Source organism: Periplaneta americana, chromosome 10 (genome assembly GCF_040183065.1).
Source record: "Periplaneta americana isolate PAMFEO1 chromosome 10, P.americana_PAMFEO1_priV1, whole genome shotgun sequence".
NCBI lineage: Eukaryota > Metazoa > Arthropoda > Insecta > Blattodea > Blattidae > Periplaneta > Periplaneta americana.
The window spans coordinates 50,682,673-50,700,068 of NC_091126.1; the positions used below are offsets into that span (position 1 = coordinate 50,682,673).

Here is a 17,396-nt window from a genome sequence, read left to right on the forward strand (position 1 = left end):
ACAACACTGAAAACTGGGTACATTTAAAATCTTTATTACTTTTTCAACACCGACTTCTGACACATACCGAAGCTGGTATTTGCCAATCTTCTAAGTAAAAGACAAAAGTAATGAAAAAATTAGTATAATAATGAAAACTGAACAGAAATTTACAGTATGTTCCACATCTTAACACAGAAGGTGGGGAATGCATTAGAGTTACTTCCACACACGAGTACACAGCAACAAAGCGCATGATGCCCAAAATGAGGCACCTACTAAGTAATGGTGACATGCTTCTGAGATGAAAATTTCATAATTTCTTTCACTGTTTACCTGCTTGCTTTGAATGCATAGCGCACACCTTGCTGATATCTTACAAGGGATACTTTGAAACAAATGAAATTAATAATAATAATAATAATAATAATAATAATAATAATAATAATGACCACAATATGCTGTTTCCTTTAACAACAATTTTCCACTAATCACATGCCTCATTTTGGGCATCATGCACTCTGCTGCTGCATACTCGAATGTGGAAGTAACTAATGCATTCCCCACCTTCTATGTTAAGATATGGAACATAACCTGAAAAAAAAAAAATCTGAGCACACACAGAGGTGCATGTGGAGGGAGAGGGAGGGGAAGGAGGGGAAGGAGGGGGAGGGAGAGAGGGGGAGAGAGAGAGAGAGAGCGCTCTCAATGGGAGCGAGTTATGATGTAATGCAAAATTCGATTAGCCAGCAAAGTGTATACTAGGCTATGTACTGACAGTCATAGAGAGTAAGCAGTGAAAGAAATCCTTGAAGAGTTCGAAATATTGCCAATGCTTCCATTACACAATGAATATTCAATATTAAGATTTTTATCGATATAGATAATTTACATCCATTACACTGAAAAGAAAAGTATGTTAAGAACATGAAAAGTACTTGTCAGAATGTGGACAGAACTAATGGTATGTTCAGTAAATTGGTCACTCTTTTCAGCATCACTATATACTGTTTTGTCTACTGAACAGTTATGAACAATTAATATTAAAATGGTGCAGAAAAAATAAAAATGTTCAATTCTTCTGCTTCTTACAAGTTTTAACAGTACATAAGAACTATGACGGTATTTTAGAACTGTTAAGGGTTTCAAAATGCAAGACAGCTGATCTTCCTTTACAAAATGCTTAACTGGTGTTTGCTAGTGTAAAAAAAAAAAAGGGGTACATGACATTTACCAATTAAGAAGTGTCTTACCACAAAAACAAAAATTAGTCTATGTATGTTGGGTCTCATATACAGAGTTCCGAATAAACGAATAAAATTGCGAATAATATTAAAAGAATTCATTCAACCATTCAACAAAGAATATGAATTCACTCATAACATATTTTAAGACAAATTAAAATTTTATTTGAAGAGCGAACATTTGACACTAAATTCAAATCTGAGGTAATACAACATTGCAGAAAATTGTCTACTGTTCACTTAAAAAATGTTTCAAGGAAATGATAACCATAAACACCAAAATTTTACACAAAGACTGTCTACTTTGTGTTCACGGTGTTATAGCATTTAATAACCCAATATCTTAAAAATTCCCTTTCTTATTCATATGACCTATTGATTGTATATTTTACTATAGTATTGGAACATAATACGTAAAAAAATCTCGCTGTCAGTTCATAGGTAAGAAAAATATTTTATATTATCGAATCAAATTCTTTATGACTTCTTTTTAATTGTGTGGATTCCATATAACAAGGATAAAACAATAAAGTCTCTATACGTTAATATGGAACAATTCAGAATTTTTCTTCCATTTGTCTTTATTAATGAAACACTTAATTCATACAATCATATTTGGTTTCTAAGCCAAAAATCAGATGAACTTGGAGTAAATACATAATGAGCAAATGATGATGCTTCATTTTAGCTGAAAGAAATTAAATTTCGAATGTTACATTATTTACCAGAACAAAATGACAGCCTCAGCAACAAATATGCTTTACATCTGGTTACAATTAGGCTAACTCAATGAGTTTACATAAAGCCTAGGTACAACCAGATCTGAAAAGAACTGGGCCCACCAAGTTCCAAACATTAATATACTTGGTTTTCCACAAGTTGCCTTTATTTGATCAATGGGAACCACTTTTAAAGTAGAAGAAACAAACTATTCCAAATTCCTAACTACAAAATAATTGCTGTGAAGTGTTAGAGCTACTCGAGTACACAGACGAAGTGGTAACTCAAGCAGCACTGACACAGACACAAGAATTTCTTGCAATATGTTCATGAAATTAAATAAGGTTCTTTGATAATAAGCATAGGAAATTTGAACTATAGTCACATTCCAAAATGCAGATTATCAACCTTAAATTCATGTGGCCAACATTTTAAAACTCACATAAACAAACTTTTAACTTTCACACACTAAATGCTATTTCTTTTAAAGGTATATATAAGTTCAGAATTCTACAGTCACATAGCGATAAAAATGTTCAATAGTCTTCCTGAAGACATTAAGAATCATAGCCAAAACCCTGCATTATTTAAGGTAAAACTAAAAAATTACTTAATATCTCACACTTTCTATTCTGTAGATGAATTCTTGACATTTCTCAGTACTGTGTAAATATTATAATACTATTAAATGGTAAACATATTACATTGTATAAAATATTATTGTTAGTAAGGTATTAATTCTGTACGTATTTCATATTTGCATTTTATATGTATTGCATTTTATTGTTAAACGTAAGAATTGGACATGTTCTTTATTCTATGCTATAAAGCAAATGTAAGAATATTATGGAATGAATAAATCTATCTATCTATCTATCTATCTATCTATCTATCTATCTATCTATCTATGACAGATGGAAAACAAACATCCTTAAAATCATACTATTCATTGGTACAATGTACATAGACAGAAAAAATTCAGCAAATCATAAAAAAGGCAATTTAAAGTCATTACAGATAACAGGCAAAATAATACTGGAAAAGGTTCATTTAAGTGAATATCGATGTGAAAATTTACATTATTTTCACACTTATAAAAACAAAAATGATGTACAATATTTGGGCTATCAAAAAGTTTTATGAACAGTAAAGAATAGAATATACAGATCCTCATGCTATAGGTCCACAAACTTTGAATTACTGATTGGTGCTGATATTATTAATATAATTTGACAGCAGTTTATAGGTTAGACTTTCAAGTGTTAATAACAGGAAATGCTATTTTTGTTCCATGTATCATGTATAGTCCCACGCCAAAACCATGTTGTCTAAACATTCATGCCTTAGACTAGTGATACAGAATGAGTGCTAGTTCGAGTCCTCGTAAGAAAAGAAATCTTTCTCACATAATCTAACAGTATATGTCACCAGTGTCCACCGGCATTGTGATGAATTTGGGGAGCTACAGTGAGTAGTAAAATCCAGGTTCAAAAGTCAAATATAACAGCTTGGGAGACCGTCGTGCTAACCACACATTACCACCATATTAGTTGGATGATCCTTCACCTCAGTCGAGGCTCATGACGTGAGGTGCTGGCCAGCAGTAGGCTGGTATGCCTTGGCTTTCCACGGGCTGTTGTGCAACAAATTTGTTTTGTTGTTTATACCATTTGGAAGTACAACACAAAACCACATTCCTTCCAACAGTAATCAATACCTGGTCAACCCATACCATATTTTCCAAGTGCAATGAATGGTAGGTAATTTCTTCCAAATGTCAGCAAAATACTCACCCAAAAATAGCATGGATATTACAAGTAAAATGAAATCAGCATAAATATACGAAAAGTGTCTGAGTAGATTTTTCAATCTATAAATTACAAGTAACTGGGCTGTGACAATGTGACTTCTTTTTTTTTTTTTTTTTTTCGAAATCTTCAACCAACTTTATGTTCCTTCATTTTCATCTCAATAAAGAAGTTATTTGTTTAAGCTGTAACACTAGCAATAACACGTGCACAACAAATTTAATTTAATATATTTCAAAATGATGAATGAGAAGTCAAACTCTGTTTGCCTATTTCCTAAGAAACAGAAATTTGTCCTACCTTCTGTGCACTCATATATTACCTAAATAACTTAATTTTAAATTTTTGATTGTGTAGTTGTGAAAAAATCTGAAGTGTAGTCACTGACAGCAGCATTCTCTCAATTTGCTAATCATGTTTAATATTCTGGCAAATCAAAACAAAGATTTCAGCACTAAATGAGTATCCACACAAATTTATGCTTTTTCACACCCGTAAGCTTAAGCTATAATGTTTAAGACTTCATATTGTGTTGCTTTACAATATCACGCATGTTATAGTCCGGGTCAGCTTACTTCATGCCCTAAGGGTGAAATCTAACCATTTTTCCCCCATTACTACATATGCTAGTGGATTGTGGTGATTTTCTAGTTTGCAGGTTGAATTTTATTTTGCCAACTTCGTTTCGAATTTCGATACTGACAAATACTACAAATGGTAGTGATTTTGTAACTGGTATGTTTGCAGCTGAGACAAATATCGACAATATTTGTCAGTACTGGACTTCCATGAAATTAAAATTGTACTAGATTTCTGAGCCAGTTACTGGAAGCTAGTGAAATTTGAACATAGGCCTACTAATAATTAATTAATGTCAGTATTAATATTAATACATAATAGTTATTTTATGTGTTGTGTTGTGATTATAATTCAAGACTATAGTCAGGTAAGTTTTCGGAGTTAGTACTAATACTTTCATGTGGTCAAACAAAATACAATTTTAGATTATGTCTCGTAAGTTAAATGTTTAGTCAAACCAATGAATTTCGTACTGCCAGACAAAATAATTGACATGTTGATCCCTTTCCCGTATAGTTTTCCTAAGAAAATATGTTACAAATTATTGAATTATTTAGAATAACCTTCCAACATAAAATATGGTAAGTAAATAAGTCATTTAGTATGTAGGATCATGTGATATCTGGTAACAGTTGGCAACACTGACAAGACGGTAATATTTGCTGTTCAGGAACTGTTCTTATGTGACCCTCACTATACAAATAGTACATTCTGTTAACATACAATGGCTGGGACGGCACTACGATATTCAGGAACACAGGTACCTAGAAAGTTTTTGATGTAAGAAACGTCACAAAAGAATAGCATGATCTCCTAACACAATCATTGCTAGAGGCTAAGCTCACCTTGTGAGATATAAGCACACTCTTGGATAAGCACTTTCGTCCACATACTGCTCCAAGAGATCTAATCGCTCTATCTCCATAAGGAGATCACAGGCTTCAGCCTCTGCATTGTGAGCCATGTTGTATGGTACAATCTGATGAGCCAAGCCAACCAGCTTAAGACGCAATTCCTCATCATCTGCACTCATGTCTGCCCACTCCCCTGCTATCTCACCTGCAAGATGTCTAAAAACAAAGAGAAATGTTTTTTTGATAGTGGAACACGAGATAACGAAAGCAATTTGAAATTTCACATATATATTCATTATAAGAAATTTATGCAGTAACAGAAGAAAATGTCCACTGCTGTGGAGTAACAATGACCATGTATGAGTGCAAAACAAGTGGGCCCAGGTATAAATCCTACATAAAGATTAATTTTTGGTTCTACATCATTTTTAAAATCATAAGAAATAATACAGATATACAGTTTAATTTTTGTGTTTAAACTGTGTTAGAGAACGGAGACTAAAGAATGTTCATTTCGTGATAAAGAAAAGTGGAAAATTTAAAATAAACTCCATAACTTAGGAAATATTTCCAAATGCACATTCAGATTGCATGTTCTAGAGAAAATAAACAATAAGAATTCTTACTTCATGCTATAAAAACAAAATTTTAAAACATTTAAAACTCCATAGGCGAAAACAAGAAATACGATATGCTCATTTCAAGTTACATGAACGAAATCAAAAATATTACTTTTAAACTCTTCGATTTAATTTCAATTAATTACTCAGTGAACACAGACAATAAGAAAAAAAATTTTTTTTCATTACACTAATCAACTTAATGATTAAAAAACTCCGTTTGTCATATTGCAAGCACTTTCTTCAGCCAATTAGAAATAGTTTCTTCTACTTTAATTTTTAAAGTAGTAACTAGTAATGTCACATATAAGAAATCAAATTTCTTTAAACACAATTATTTGTGTTACGTTTACATCTCTCTTAAACTGACTGAGCAAATTGGGAATTATATCAATGGCTTTCTCAAAACATGCTATGAAATGTTTCATATAGAACAATTTTATCTTGAAAAAGAAGCAGAAAGGAGACAAATTGTATTTAAAAACTTTTTTTTAAATATCTCATAGAATGAAATTAATGACATTACAATTTACCCTGTATATTTTACATCATCAAAATAATTTCTCTTTAATATTTCGTATAATGAGCTAGTAAAAAAAATAGAATTGATCTAAACATAAGTCAGAAATAAAAACAAAGGAATTTTTGTTATGTGTAAATGGTGATTAGAGAACATATTCAGGGATGAATCTTGCGCAAAATTGTTAAATAAACTTAAAAATTCTTACCTCACATATTCATGGCCCCAATCTCCAATCTCACACTGTGACCCAAGGAGTCGGAATTTCAAACTGTCACGGCTATCACTCATAGTCATTGCAAGGACAGAAACTACATCAGCACACATCTCCTTTGTTTTTGGGTCCTGAATTTTGTTATAAATTTGCTTCATAGTGTCATAATGAGATCGCATGAACTTCAAAGGTTTTGGTACACTGGTCATAGAAGTTGTGGATGCCCGTATTTGACTGCGTAGACTTTCAAGTGCTGGCAAGTAGAGCTTTTCATTGCTTTCCTGGAATCAATTATTACCAAAAACATAATTAAAATTGTGAGGTTATAAGTTTCAAATATGTAATGTAGCTATTGCAACCATTCTCAACCAAGCAAAAATAATAATGCAAGCTTACTAGCAAGTCACTTGCAAGAACAATGCAACAGCAGACCACATAGTCAGTGCACAATTAAAATTACTTAAGCTAAGTGAACAACATCAGATAACACACATGTTCTAACTGGCACTTTCTGGAGTTACCAACAATGTATTACTTGTCTTTTTTACAATTCTATCAACTTGTCTCTCAAAGCCTTAACTTTACTCGGGCGCGCTTCCGAACAGGGACAGCGGTATTTCCTCTAAGGTTAGAGCCCAGTTTAGGTGTGTGTGTATTAATCGAAAATTAGGGGCTAGAAAATATTGAGAATAGGACGCATGTTTATATGACATTTTTTCGATAAATAAACACACACACCTAAACTGGGCGCTAACCTTAGGGGAAATGCCACTGCCCCTGTTCGGAAGCACGCCCCTTTACTCTTCTACATTTTTTTAAACTGAAAGTATGCTAAGAAAGTAACTCTATAATTTTTATTTGCCTGTCTTCTTTTGGTAATCATGCAGTTTGCATCCGCTGATCCATCTTCCCACGACAGAGGTGCAGGACCATATATTACCAAACATATACATATAAGTTAGTTAAATTTTTGGCGTTTTCTTTAGATTGATATATTGTCAGCCTCTTTATACTTTGATGGGAAAGCATGTGCCCTGGCCCTCTACTGCAGTAAGATGGCAGCTTTGTGGATGCTTACTACATAGTAACAAAAATTGGCAACTCTATTCATGAAAATGGGATGCAAATTTAATATGTTACTTGTAGACATTAACACAGCTACTGAGTCACCAAAATACAAACAGCACTATTACTTCCAATGCACCATTTTATATATAGCAAGGAGCTCAGCCTAGAACATATTACATTTAGGAAAGAGTCTGAATTGTTTCGAACTGAATTCAGTATCACCACAGAACGAAACAAATATATAGCTAATATTGACTTTTTTCAGATTCTGAGTTACAGATGTAGAAATAATCAGTATAAATGTCACAGGTAATATTTCCCCAATCTGGCTAGAATGTTAAGTAGCAATATAGAGCAGATACTAAGTTAAGCATGCCTCCATTTTTCCTACATTTAGGTTAGAGAACTTTTTATAGAGCTGAGAAATTGTTAATATTGGCCGATGCTTACTACGTAATTACCCAAATGTTTCTTCATTCTCTAAACATATTTGTATGATACGGTCAAATAGTCATACTGAACTTTTACAATGAAAGGGCATATTGTTAGCCAAATGTGAAGCCATAAGAAATTAACACACCTATGATATGTGTCCAATTTCGTATGTTAAAAAAGAATTAAAGAAAATAATAACTGAAAAGTAGAACGAACAATGGATGCAGAGCATTAACAGTATTGCATAAGAGAACTTCATTTTCTGGTAATTCTCGACAAAGTCAGTACTGCAAATTATTATTTGAGAAATTTAGCTCCAACTTTGAACTCTTCAAAACCAATAAAACAAATAAATAATTATGCAAATGTAAAACTTTATACAAACATATAAACAAATTTAATGTCCACTTTAAGAACAAATACTGCATGCTTAAATCTCATCTATAGATGTATAGATACAGTTGGAACATACACTATAGTATACATACTTGCTGGTAAAACTGTTAAAAATCATTACACATAATTTAAGGCATTTTTTGTTAAGTCTTCCAACATCTGCATCTTACGTAGTAGTAATTAATTATACATTTCAGCTATTCTATCTATAATCAGAATGTTTAACAAGAACACAGAATTCAGGAATTTTTGTTATATGACGTCTTACCCAAATCTTAGTATATTAAGTAGTAACAATTATTAATATCACAAAAACGATTTTAGCATAGAGTAATTTACTGAAACCTCATACTCTATTCTGACATAGATTTGTTGTGAAATATCAAGGGACTGCACAGAAATTTTCCAATGATGAGTTGAAAGCACGTATGGGCGAATCCAGAAATGCATATAGAGTGTTAGTTGGGAGACCGGAGGGAAAAAGACCTTTAGGGAGGCCGAGACGTAGATGGGAGGATAATATTAAAATGGATTTGAGGGAGGTGGGGTACGATGATAGAGACTGGCTTAATCTTGCACAGGATAGGGACCGATGGCGGGCTTATGTGAGGGCGGCAATGAACCTTCGGGTTCCTTAAAAGCCATTTGTAAGTAAGTAAGTAAGTGAGTTGAAGATGGGTATATTGTTAGTGAAGAAAAAGTGATAATTCCACTGAACAAATTTCTGAACTCATGGAAGCAACATCAGGTCAGTGACTATATTTTAAAAGTTTCCGACTGGAAGATCCCGAGTTCAACCTCAGGTGGTGGGGGGATTTTTCTCATTGACAAAACGTCCAAACGAATCCGAGGTCAAGTCAGTCTCCTGTCAAATTGAGTACCAGGTCTTTCTTGGTGTTAAAAGGTAGTCAGAGTGTGATGCGATCACACCAATTCATTGTAGTGCTGAGGTCATGAAAATATTGAGTTCTATCACCATGCCCTCTATATCTCTATGGTGCATAAAGGGGATATCTTTACCATTATCTGCAGTTGAAAGCATCTTTGACTTACATACTGCAACTATCACCACCACGATCACCACCCTTCTTTGTAAACCATTTTGAGCAATCACAGAATTTAGAATGTAAGTTCGCTTGCATTGCTTTGACAATATGTTGACGTTTGTAGAATAAGGTTAAAAAAAATGGACTGGCGACAAATGTCTAAGTACCAGAAACAAAACAGTGTGCATGTCTGTCTCCTTGAAGCTCCAGTTCACAAGTTGACAATTAAACCATGTAAATGTGTTGTATTTTATTCCAAAATATGTTACAAAATAAAACAAAGGGTTCATTCTAGCTGCATCAGCGCCTCTGAAGAGTGAAAATAGCAAAAAAAAAGATAAATACTAAATCTATCAAAACGGGGGACAAAATTTAATGAAAGATGAACGAGAAAGCCACGTAATACGCCGGATTAAAGTATGAGCCATTGCAGCATGGGTGGCTTATGCATGGGTCTAAACCAGATAGCATTGGTTGTAGTAGGTTCGAATCTCCATTAGTCTTAATTTTTCACATTACAAATTTACCATAATAAGTTTTTATAAACACCATGTACACAAGTACCAAGTGGCAACTAGTCTGGAAGTCGACAGAATGTTTAGTAAATAGCACAAATACGATCATTTGGTCCAGGGATTATCTGTCGTTTGTGCAAATTCTTTGTGAAATCTTTACAATAGTGTTACCAAACGAATGCTGGCAGCAAAAACGGCACAATATTTGACAATTGAGAGTACCTACCAGTATATGCAAACCATATCAAAAACGTAAACTAACTTAACCTGTCATTGATTCGTATATGCAAGTCATACCAAAACTCTAACTTACCTAAACTAATCTTGCACAGATTTGTATACGCAGGGCACAGGAAAAGCCTTAACTAACCTAACCTGTTACAGGTTTCTGTACATCTCTGCTGGACTCCAATTTCACAGCAACTTTCGATCATTATTTTTTGTGTGAAATTGGCGCCGGCACTATTTTTTATGTTTATGATACATATGACTCGAGTAGAAGCCAAAGATGTGAATACTTTTGTACCTTAACCTGGGAACGCAATAGTACAGACATACTAAATCTCTACAGACGTTTCTAAATTAGTCTTTGATACTTTCTTTAATAAATCACTCCAAACTATTGTGAATATAGCGTGGATTGAATACAAAGGTTCTTTTTGTTGGCTCCTATGTGCATCATTGTTTAAGTAAATCAAATCAAATGAAAATACATTTAATTTTTAAAATCTTTTAACTCAGTGCAAGGAGTAGGCCTACTGCAGCTGCTCCCTTTCATTGGATAAATTTCAGAACACGGTTACCTTCCTTTCCATTTTCCTCCAAAATTCCAACCTTGTGCAAACAAAATAAATTATGGGCACTGAAAAGTGCCTTTTCGTAACCATGATGACATGCATTCGACAAACACTGACAAATCTGCTTTTAGTATTTTAAGTCAGTGAGGTAACCGTATAGTGAAATTTTCCACTCTCATTTTCTAGGTTATCATAGTTTTTTTAGTGAATGTTACAAAATGGCGTTCCTGTGCTTAACATTTAATCCACGCTGGTCTCCGTCTCTCTCTGTCGTAACATGTAGGCCTAGTCATTAATTGACAATTCATTCCGGCTGGTAAGATATAATACAAACCGTCATTTTACAGTTCAAAGTTATGGGTAGAGGATTAGATTTACCAAAAATCGACAAATATGTAAAATTACTGAGAATGACAGAAACGTACCTGAAGCCTTTCAACAAGCATATTTAGCTCCTCTTGTAGTTGCCGGTCTTCTTCTGACTGGAAAATAAAATGAACTTAAATTGGCAGATATATTCGCGTAAATAAAACTTTTACATAGTCTGATAAATACACTGGTACAATCTATAAAAATGAGGTTATTTCTAAGACAAACAAGTATTTTCTCACCAATTCCGCACTCTCCTCTTCATTTTTCTTTGGGGTGCTTGCGGCGTCCGCTTTTGACTCCCCTTTCTTTGTTCCCGACATTTTAAACACAAAATACCTGTCAAAATTGAAATTAACCAAACGCAATTCTAACAGAAATTCTATTTCATGTAGAATTTCTTCGAAATCTCAAACACAACATTTACATTTCCTGCTTGTCATCGGTATGGTCATTGACTATCGTTGATTGAAGACTTTCTACCAAGATTGTTAAAGTATATATTCATTAATATAGATGGCGTCAATATTATTTATTACAAGTAAACTGCAAAAAATTCTTCTGAATGTGTAGAGAAGAGTTTCTCTCACTCTTCACGTTTGCTCGTGGGGAAAATATATCCCCCCTTTATTTTTTTATACCGTGATATGACATCTGTCATGTCTTAATTCACATATATGACACTAGGTGGCTCAATGTGCTCGTAAATAATCTTTCTGACCGTCGCTGATCGTATGCAAAGAGTACAGACTATTCTGTGGTCATTTCTGTTCATATGCCAATTTTCTATATTATTTGTGTATAGTCTGAGAGGATAAAAAGTATAGCCCAACGAGTTCTCTTCTATATCCTCCTTACTTTAAATGCTGATATATACAAGATTATCATTTGCATTTCAAATATATTTATGGTCTGAACCGGGCTTTACTCGTTGCCTTTAGCACAGGGTACCCAGTGAATAGGGATTATAAAGAATGGACACTGAGCGAATTTTCCTGTGTTTTGTATCTCTGTGCGCAGCGTTTAGTTCCACTTTCAAGCACTAGAGGTTAGTGTAATCGAGCACACGCTAAGTTAATAATTGAGAATAGAATTGAGACACAGGATCCAAACATCGCCTACCTTATTGCATAATCCAGTAACGCTTTGCTTCAAATAAATTCAAGTTAATAGCTTTTCCTTATTTCTCAGTGACAAACTAGTTGTAATAATAACATTTTATATTTCAGATATAATAAATTATATTATAAAATAATATAATACATTATAAAATTAAGTATCGAATTCGTTTAATATTTGTATATAATATAATATAGGTATATGGTTTTACTTCTCGTAAGAGTTTTGTTTTTCCATTTTCAGCGCTATCAAATCATTACATATTTTAATTGTTGTTGGGGTCAACGTCTCAACTCTCATTATAAAGGAACTCTAGAGTCTAGACATTACAGTTAATGACGGATTTATTATTTTATGGATCCAATTTATTTTATTTGAGTACATAATGTACCTAGATGTATTAATTATATGTGTTATATTTCCGCTGTGTCGACTGCTAGCTGGTGTGATGTCAGCGACAACTCTAGGGAGAAAGCAGAATCTCACGCTTTAGCTGGCTTGAAGGTCATTGAAATCAGTCCGGCTACATCAAAGGTACCGACGCGAAGTGTCCATTCTTTATAATCCCTATTCTCTGGGGTACCCATCTCAACTTCCGTTTACTACATTCCCCCTTCAAAATTAGATGGCAGCAATCAGCATAAATAATTGTTACACACATTTTAAATCCTCCTTACTTAATCCATTATATCCCAGTGTCCTATTTAGAGGACAGTAGCTTTTTTGTTTTTTTTTTTTTTTTTCAGTAATCACAATATCCTAATTATGTTAATTGTGTGTGTCATGTTACAAACTGAACTGTTTTGATGTACAAAATAATATTCTGGACTTGGTTCCTATTACAATTTTATTTTATTTTATATTTTGTCTTCACCCTACACAATTGTACTTCATATTATAGCCTATCACTGCCAATATCATCCGAGATTTTGGTAATGTAATTATTGTTTTGTGAATATATATAGCAGATAGTTTGCTGTTTCAATCTGATATATAACCGTTATCATCAACAATGCTAGCTGACTTTGATAACAATGCAAATATTGGTGTCCTCTAAATAGGACGCTGGGATGAAGTGTAATATAATATAATACTCCTCTGTGCATGACGGCATTCCGTTTGTTACGAACATATTTCTACCCAGGATTTAGTGATATGAGATAATTTTTTTTAAAATTGAGTTATTTTACGACGCTCTATCAACATCTAGGTTATTTAGCGTCTGAATGAAATGAAGGTGATAATGCCGGTGAAATGAATCCGGGGTCCAGCACCGAAAGTTACCCAGCATTTGCTTGTATTGGGTTGAGGGAAAACCCCGGAAAATACCTCAACCAGGTAATTTGCCCCGAACGGGATTCGAACCCGGGCCACCTAGTTTCGCGGCCAGACGCGCTGACCGTTACTCCACAGGTGTGGACATATCAGATATTATTATTACTATTCCGCGCAGAGTGGTATCAGAGTGAGTAAGCACTGCTTCCGACGGCCAGTGTACCTTGTGTGATGCTGATTCAGATTCAAAGTCAGACTTCTCATAAAGATGATAAATACTTCACTTCAGCAGTTCGGAATTTTTTAAGAATTTCTGTCTATGGATGAAATGATTGTGAAGTAATATTGGCATCACAGTCTGAAACAGTTCATTCGTGGGAAGCTAATCAGATTTGGGTACAATTATAGGCTCTTCGTGGAACCAGTGAGTACTGCTTCAATTTCGACCTATATTGTGGAAAGGATATTGTGGAAAATGAAAAAGATGATTTGTTGTTAAATCGAGAATCACTCTCGATTCAACAACAAATCATCTTGACTGTGTTGAACACTCAAATAGTTATACTGTGCTCTTTGATAACTATTTCACAAATCATGATATCCGTATTCATCTTCAAAGTTAGGATACAGAGCAACAGGAACTGTAAGAGAGAGCCTTACTGAAGTATGTCCACTACGGAACAGCAAGGAATTGAAGAAGCAAGATCGAGGTACATTTTACTATGAGTATGACGGAGATAGGTCCCGCGACGTGGTCTAAGGCATCCTGCCTAGGACTCGCGTTACGGAATGCGCGCTGGTTCGAGTGCTCATGGGGGATGAAATTTCGGCCAGTGTATGGGACCGGTGCCCACCCAGCATCGTAATGCACTTGGGGAACTACGATAGGTTTCGAAAATCCAGTTTCGCAAACCAGCTATAACGGCTGGGGGGATCATCGTGCTAAACACACGATACCTCCATTCTGGTTGGATGATCGTCTACCTCTGCTTCGGCATGTGGACGTGAGGCCAGCAGCCAGCTGGTCGGTCTTGGCCCTTCATGGGCTGTAGCGCCATGGAGTTTTTTTGGATGACCGAAATAGAGAAGTACTTTTCGACCGGTGAAGTGACAACAAGTATGTCACTATTTCCACAAATTATCACACCACAAATCTCGGAGTACTGAAGAATACAATTCCCACATGGAGGTGTTGATCATCATGATTGGCTAGTAGGAAAATACGAAATTGGTGTCCCAAGAAAGAAGTATTACTGGCCCATATTTACAACATTGATTAGATATGGCATTGGTGAATGCATGGCTCCTATATAGACATGCACATGGGACAAATGCACTGGATCTTCTAAATTTCGGATGTGCAGTGACTATGCCCTATGTCAAATTTGACACAAGCAGGAAGCAACTAGGGCGACCATCTGCATCACCATCTAAGAGTTGTCCTGATGTCAGAATGGATGGAGTTGGACACATCATTGTCCGAAGAAAGGAAGAGAGAAGATGCGCACGAAATGGCTATGGAGGAAAACCGAAGTCATACTGTGCGAAATGTAACGTCACACTGTATATGCAATGTTTTGCATCATTTCATAAAATATGACTGCATCAGCCAAATTTAGTCATGGTTTTTTGCTATTTCATGAGATATGACTATATAAGGCAAATTTGGTTCTTATGATTACAGTAGATCCCAGCGTCCTATTTAGAGGACAGCTATTTTCTCTGAAACCAGGCATCTCAAAATATTTTGTATGATAGGTATGTGTTCTGCTGGGCTTTCTTATGTGTTTCCAATAAATAAAACATAAAAATGTAGAAAAAAATAATTTGGGACTTAATGGGTTAAAATGCTGATATATATTGGCGCTTTATTTTACAAGATTATCATTTATATTTCAAATATATCTTTATTCTTTAATTCCTATGTTTCATATAGTTGTATAATTATTTATTCTCTGGGACCCTCAAGTGATCTTGGTTCCTTTAGCACAGAGTACCCAGCTCAACTTCCGTTTATTAGATTCGCTATCTCATCGGTAGATGGCAGCAATCGTAATATATATAGTTGTTACACATATTTTAAACATAATTAGTATATCCTCCTTAATTTAGATGCTGATATACATTGGCGTTTTATTTTCTAGATTATCCTTCTATATTTCAGGTATATCTTTATTCTTTAATTCCTTTGTTTCGCCTATTTATATAACTATTTATTCTCTGGGACCCTCAAGTGATCTTCGTTTCTTTAGCACAGGGTACCCCATGTCTCCTTCCCTTTTGTAGATTCTTTCCATAACGGCAAATGGCAGCAAACGCCTTATATATTTGTTACACACGTTTCAAACTTAATTAGTTTATCCTCCTTACTGTAAATGCTGATATACATTGGCGTTTTATTTTACAATATTATCATGGATAAATACATAATAGGATGCGAAACTGCGGTCAGCACCATCTGGATTTGGGGGTTTGAAATTAGGTGATCAGCGCCCAACGACGTAGGTGGTGAATACTAGAACTACGTGTTGGGTACATTACCCAGAGTTCTCTATTTATCCGTTCGAGATATTGCTGTACGGGAGAGACGAAGAGCCGAGATGGAGGACTGAAACTTGCTAATAAGTGAACATAAAGTGATATGTGTGTATATAAGCAGTGTATGTAAAACAGTGATGTTTATGGACGTTGTAAAAATAGTGTTGTTAAATGTATTGTTAAGTAGAATGTATTGTAAATAGTTCTTGCAGACTTTTCCATTGTGCTGTACAATAAATACCCAAAGAATACAATCCCAATTATCTAACCTTTTGCTTTATTTTTTGTCTCTGTCTGCTTATATTTTAATCGGGTAGTGTAAATCACATCGTCTCTTTTATCTTCCTGTTGGCTCCGGTAAGAATTTTCAGTAGAATATGCTGTGAGGAATAAAACTGTAAATGTTTTATTCAGTGGCGGCTCGTGGGTATTGAATTCAGGGGGGCTGCATACAAAAATAAACCATGCAACTTACTTTATTTAAAGATTAGTTCCATGCACCCTGTCTTGTAGGTTTCAAACTTTTGAATCACCTTCTTATTAAAATCCGATATGTCGTTTAACATAGTCTTTACAATGGAAAACATAGCTAATGCGGTCAGTCTCTCTTCTCTCATCGCATTTCTAAGATAGAATTTTACTCTCTTCGAACACGAAAACGAATGTTCTGGTTCGGAAGTTGCCATTGGTATGGTGATAGCTATGCGTAGTAGTTCCACAACTTCTGAAAATGAGGCCTGCAAGTTCTCAGATAGAAGAAACTGCAAGAGCTTGGCTGCGTCATTGATATTTCTGAATTTTTGTCTCTGATACAACACAGTGAGTTCCGTTTTTAGTTTGTCTTTATCGAACATTGGAAAAAAGCTTCACACATACATTTAGGTCATTTTCAGGAAATGAGCTTTTGTAGCATTCAAATTTTTCTTGACACAGAAGAGATGATAATATCAGATGATCTATGACCTGGATCGGGTGTTGGCTTGTGTGATAATGAGGACACACAATTCCTTGGCTGCCGCAACCGTTGTCTGAATCCTTTCGACCTTATGACGTTTTTAGGGTTTTCATTTTCACAGATCTCGCTGCTCAACTGTGCACTGTTCCTTACTTGCCTCATTTATTGTGATGTTGTTAGATGTTTCAGATTCCATTATGGTTTGAAAACATTCTAGTAATGGCCCCTTCTTCTCATGAACAACATTTACTGTTCTTATTTTAAAAATCCATCTTGTTGCCCCAGCTGATGGAATTGTCTTTGAAACACATTAATCTAATACAGACTGTGAGGAGATAGAGAGAA

At 34.7% G+C, this 17,396-nt stretch overlaps 1 protein-coding gene across 1 annotated transcript in view; it reads right to left on the reverse strand.

Annotated features, from left to right (window-relative positions):
• Positions 1 to 11,836, reverse strand: part of Rpn1 (regulatory particle non-ATPase 1) — a 46,217-nt gene extending 34,381 nt beyond the window's left edge. The window contains exons 1-4 of the mRNA XM_069837402.1: positions 11,407 to 11,836; positions 11,221 to 11,277; positions 6,533 to 6,819; positions 5,176 to 5,400 (exon numbers count right to left, since the gene is read on the reverse strand). Coding sequence (XP_069693503.1) covers positions 5,176 to 5,400; positions 6,533 to 6,819; positions 11,221 to 11,277; positions 11,407 to 11,487 — 650 coding nt within the window. The 5' untranslated portion in view covers positions 11,488 to 11,836. The remainder of the gene's footprint in view (positions 1 to 5,175; positions 5,401 to 6,532; positions 6,820 to 11,220; positions 11,278 to 11,406) is intronic.
• Positions 11,837 to 17,396: the final 5,560 nt, after the last annotated feature.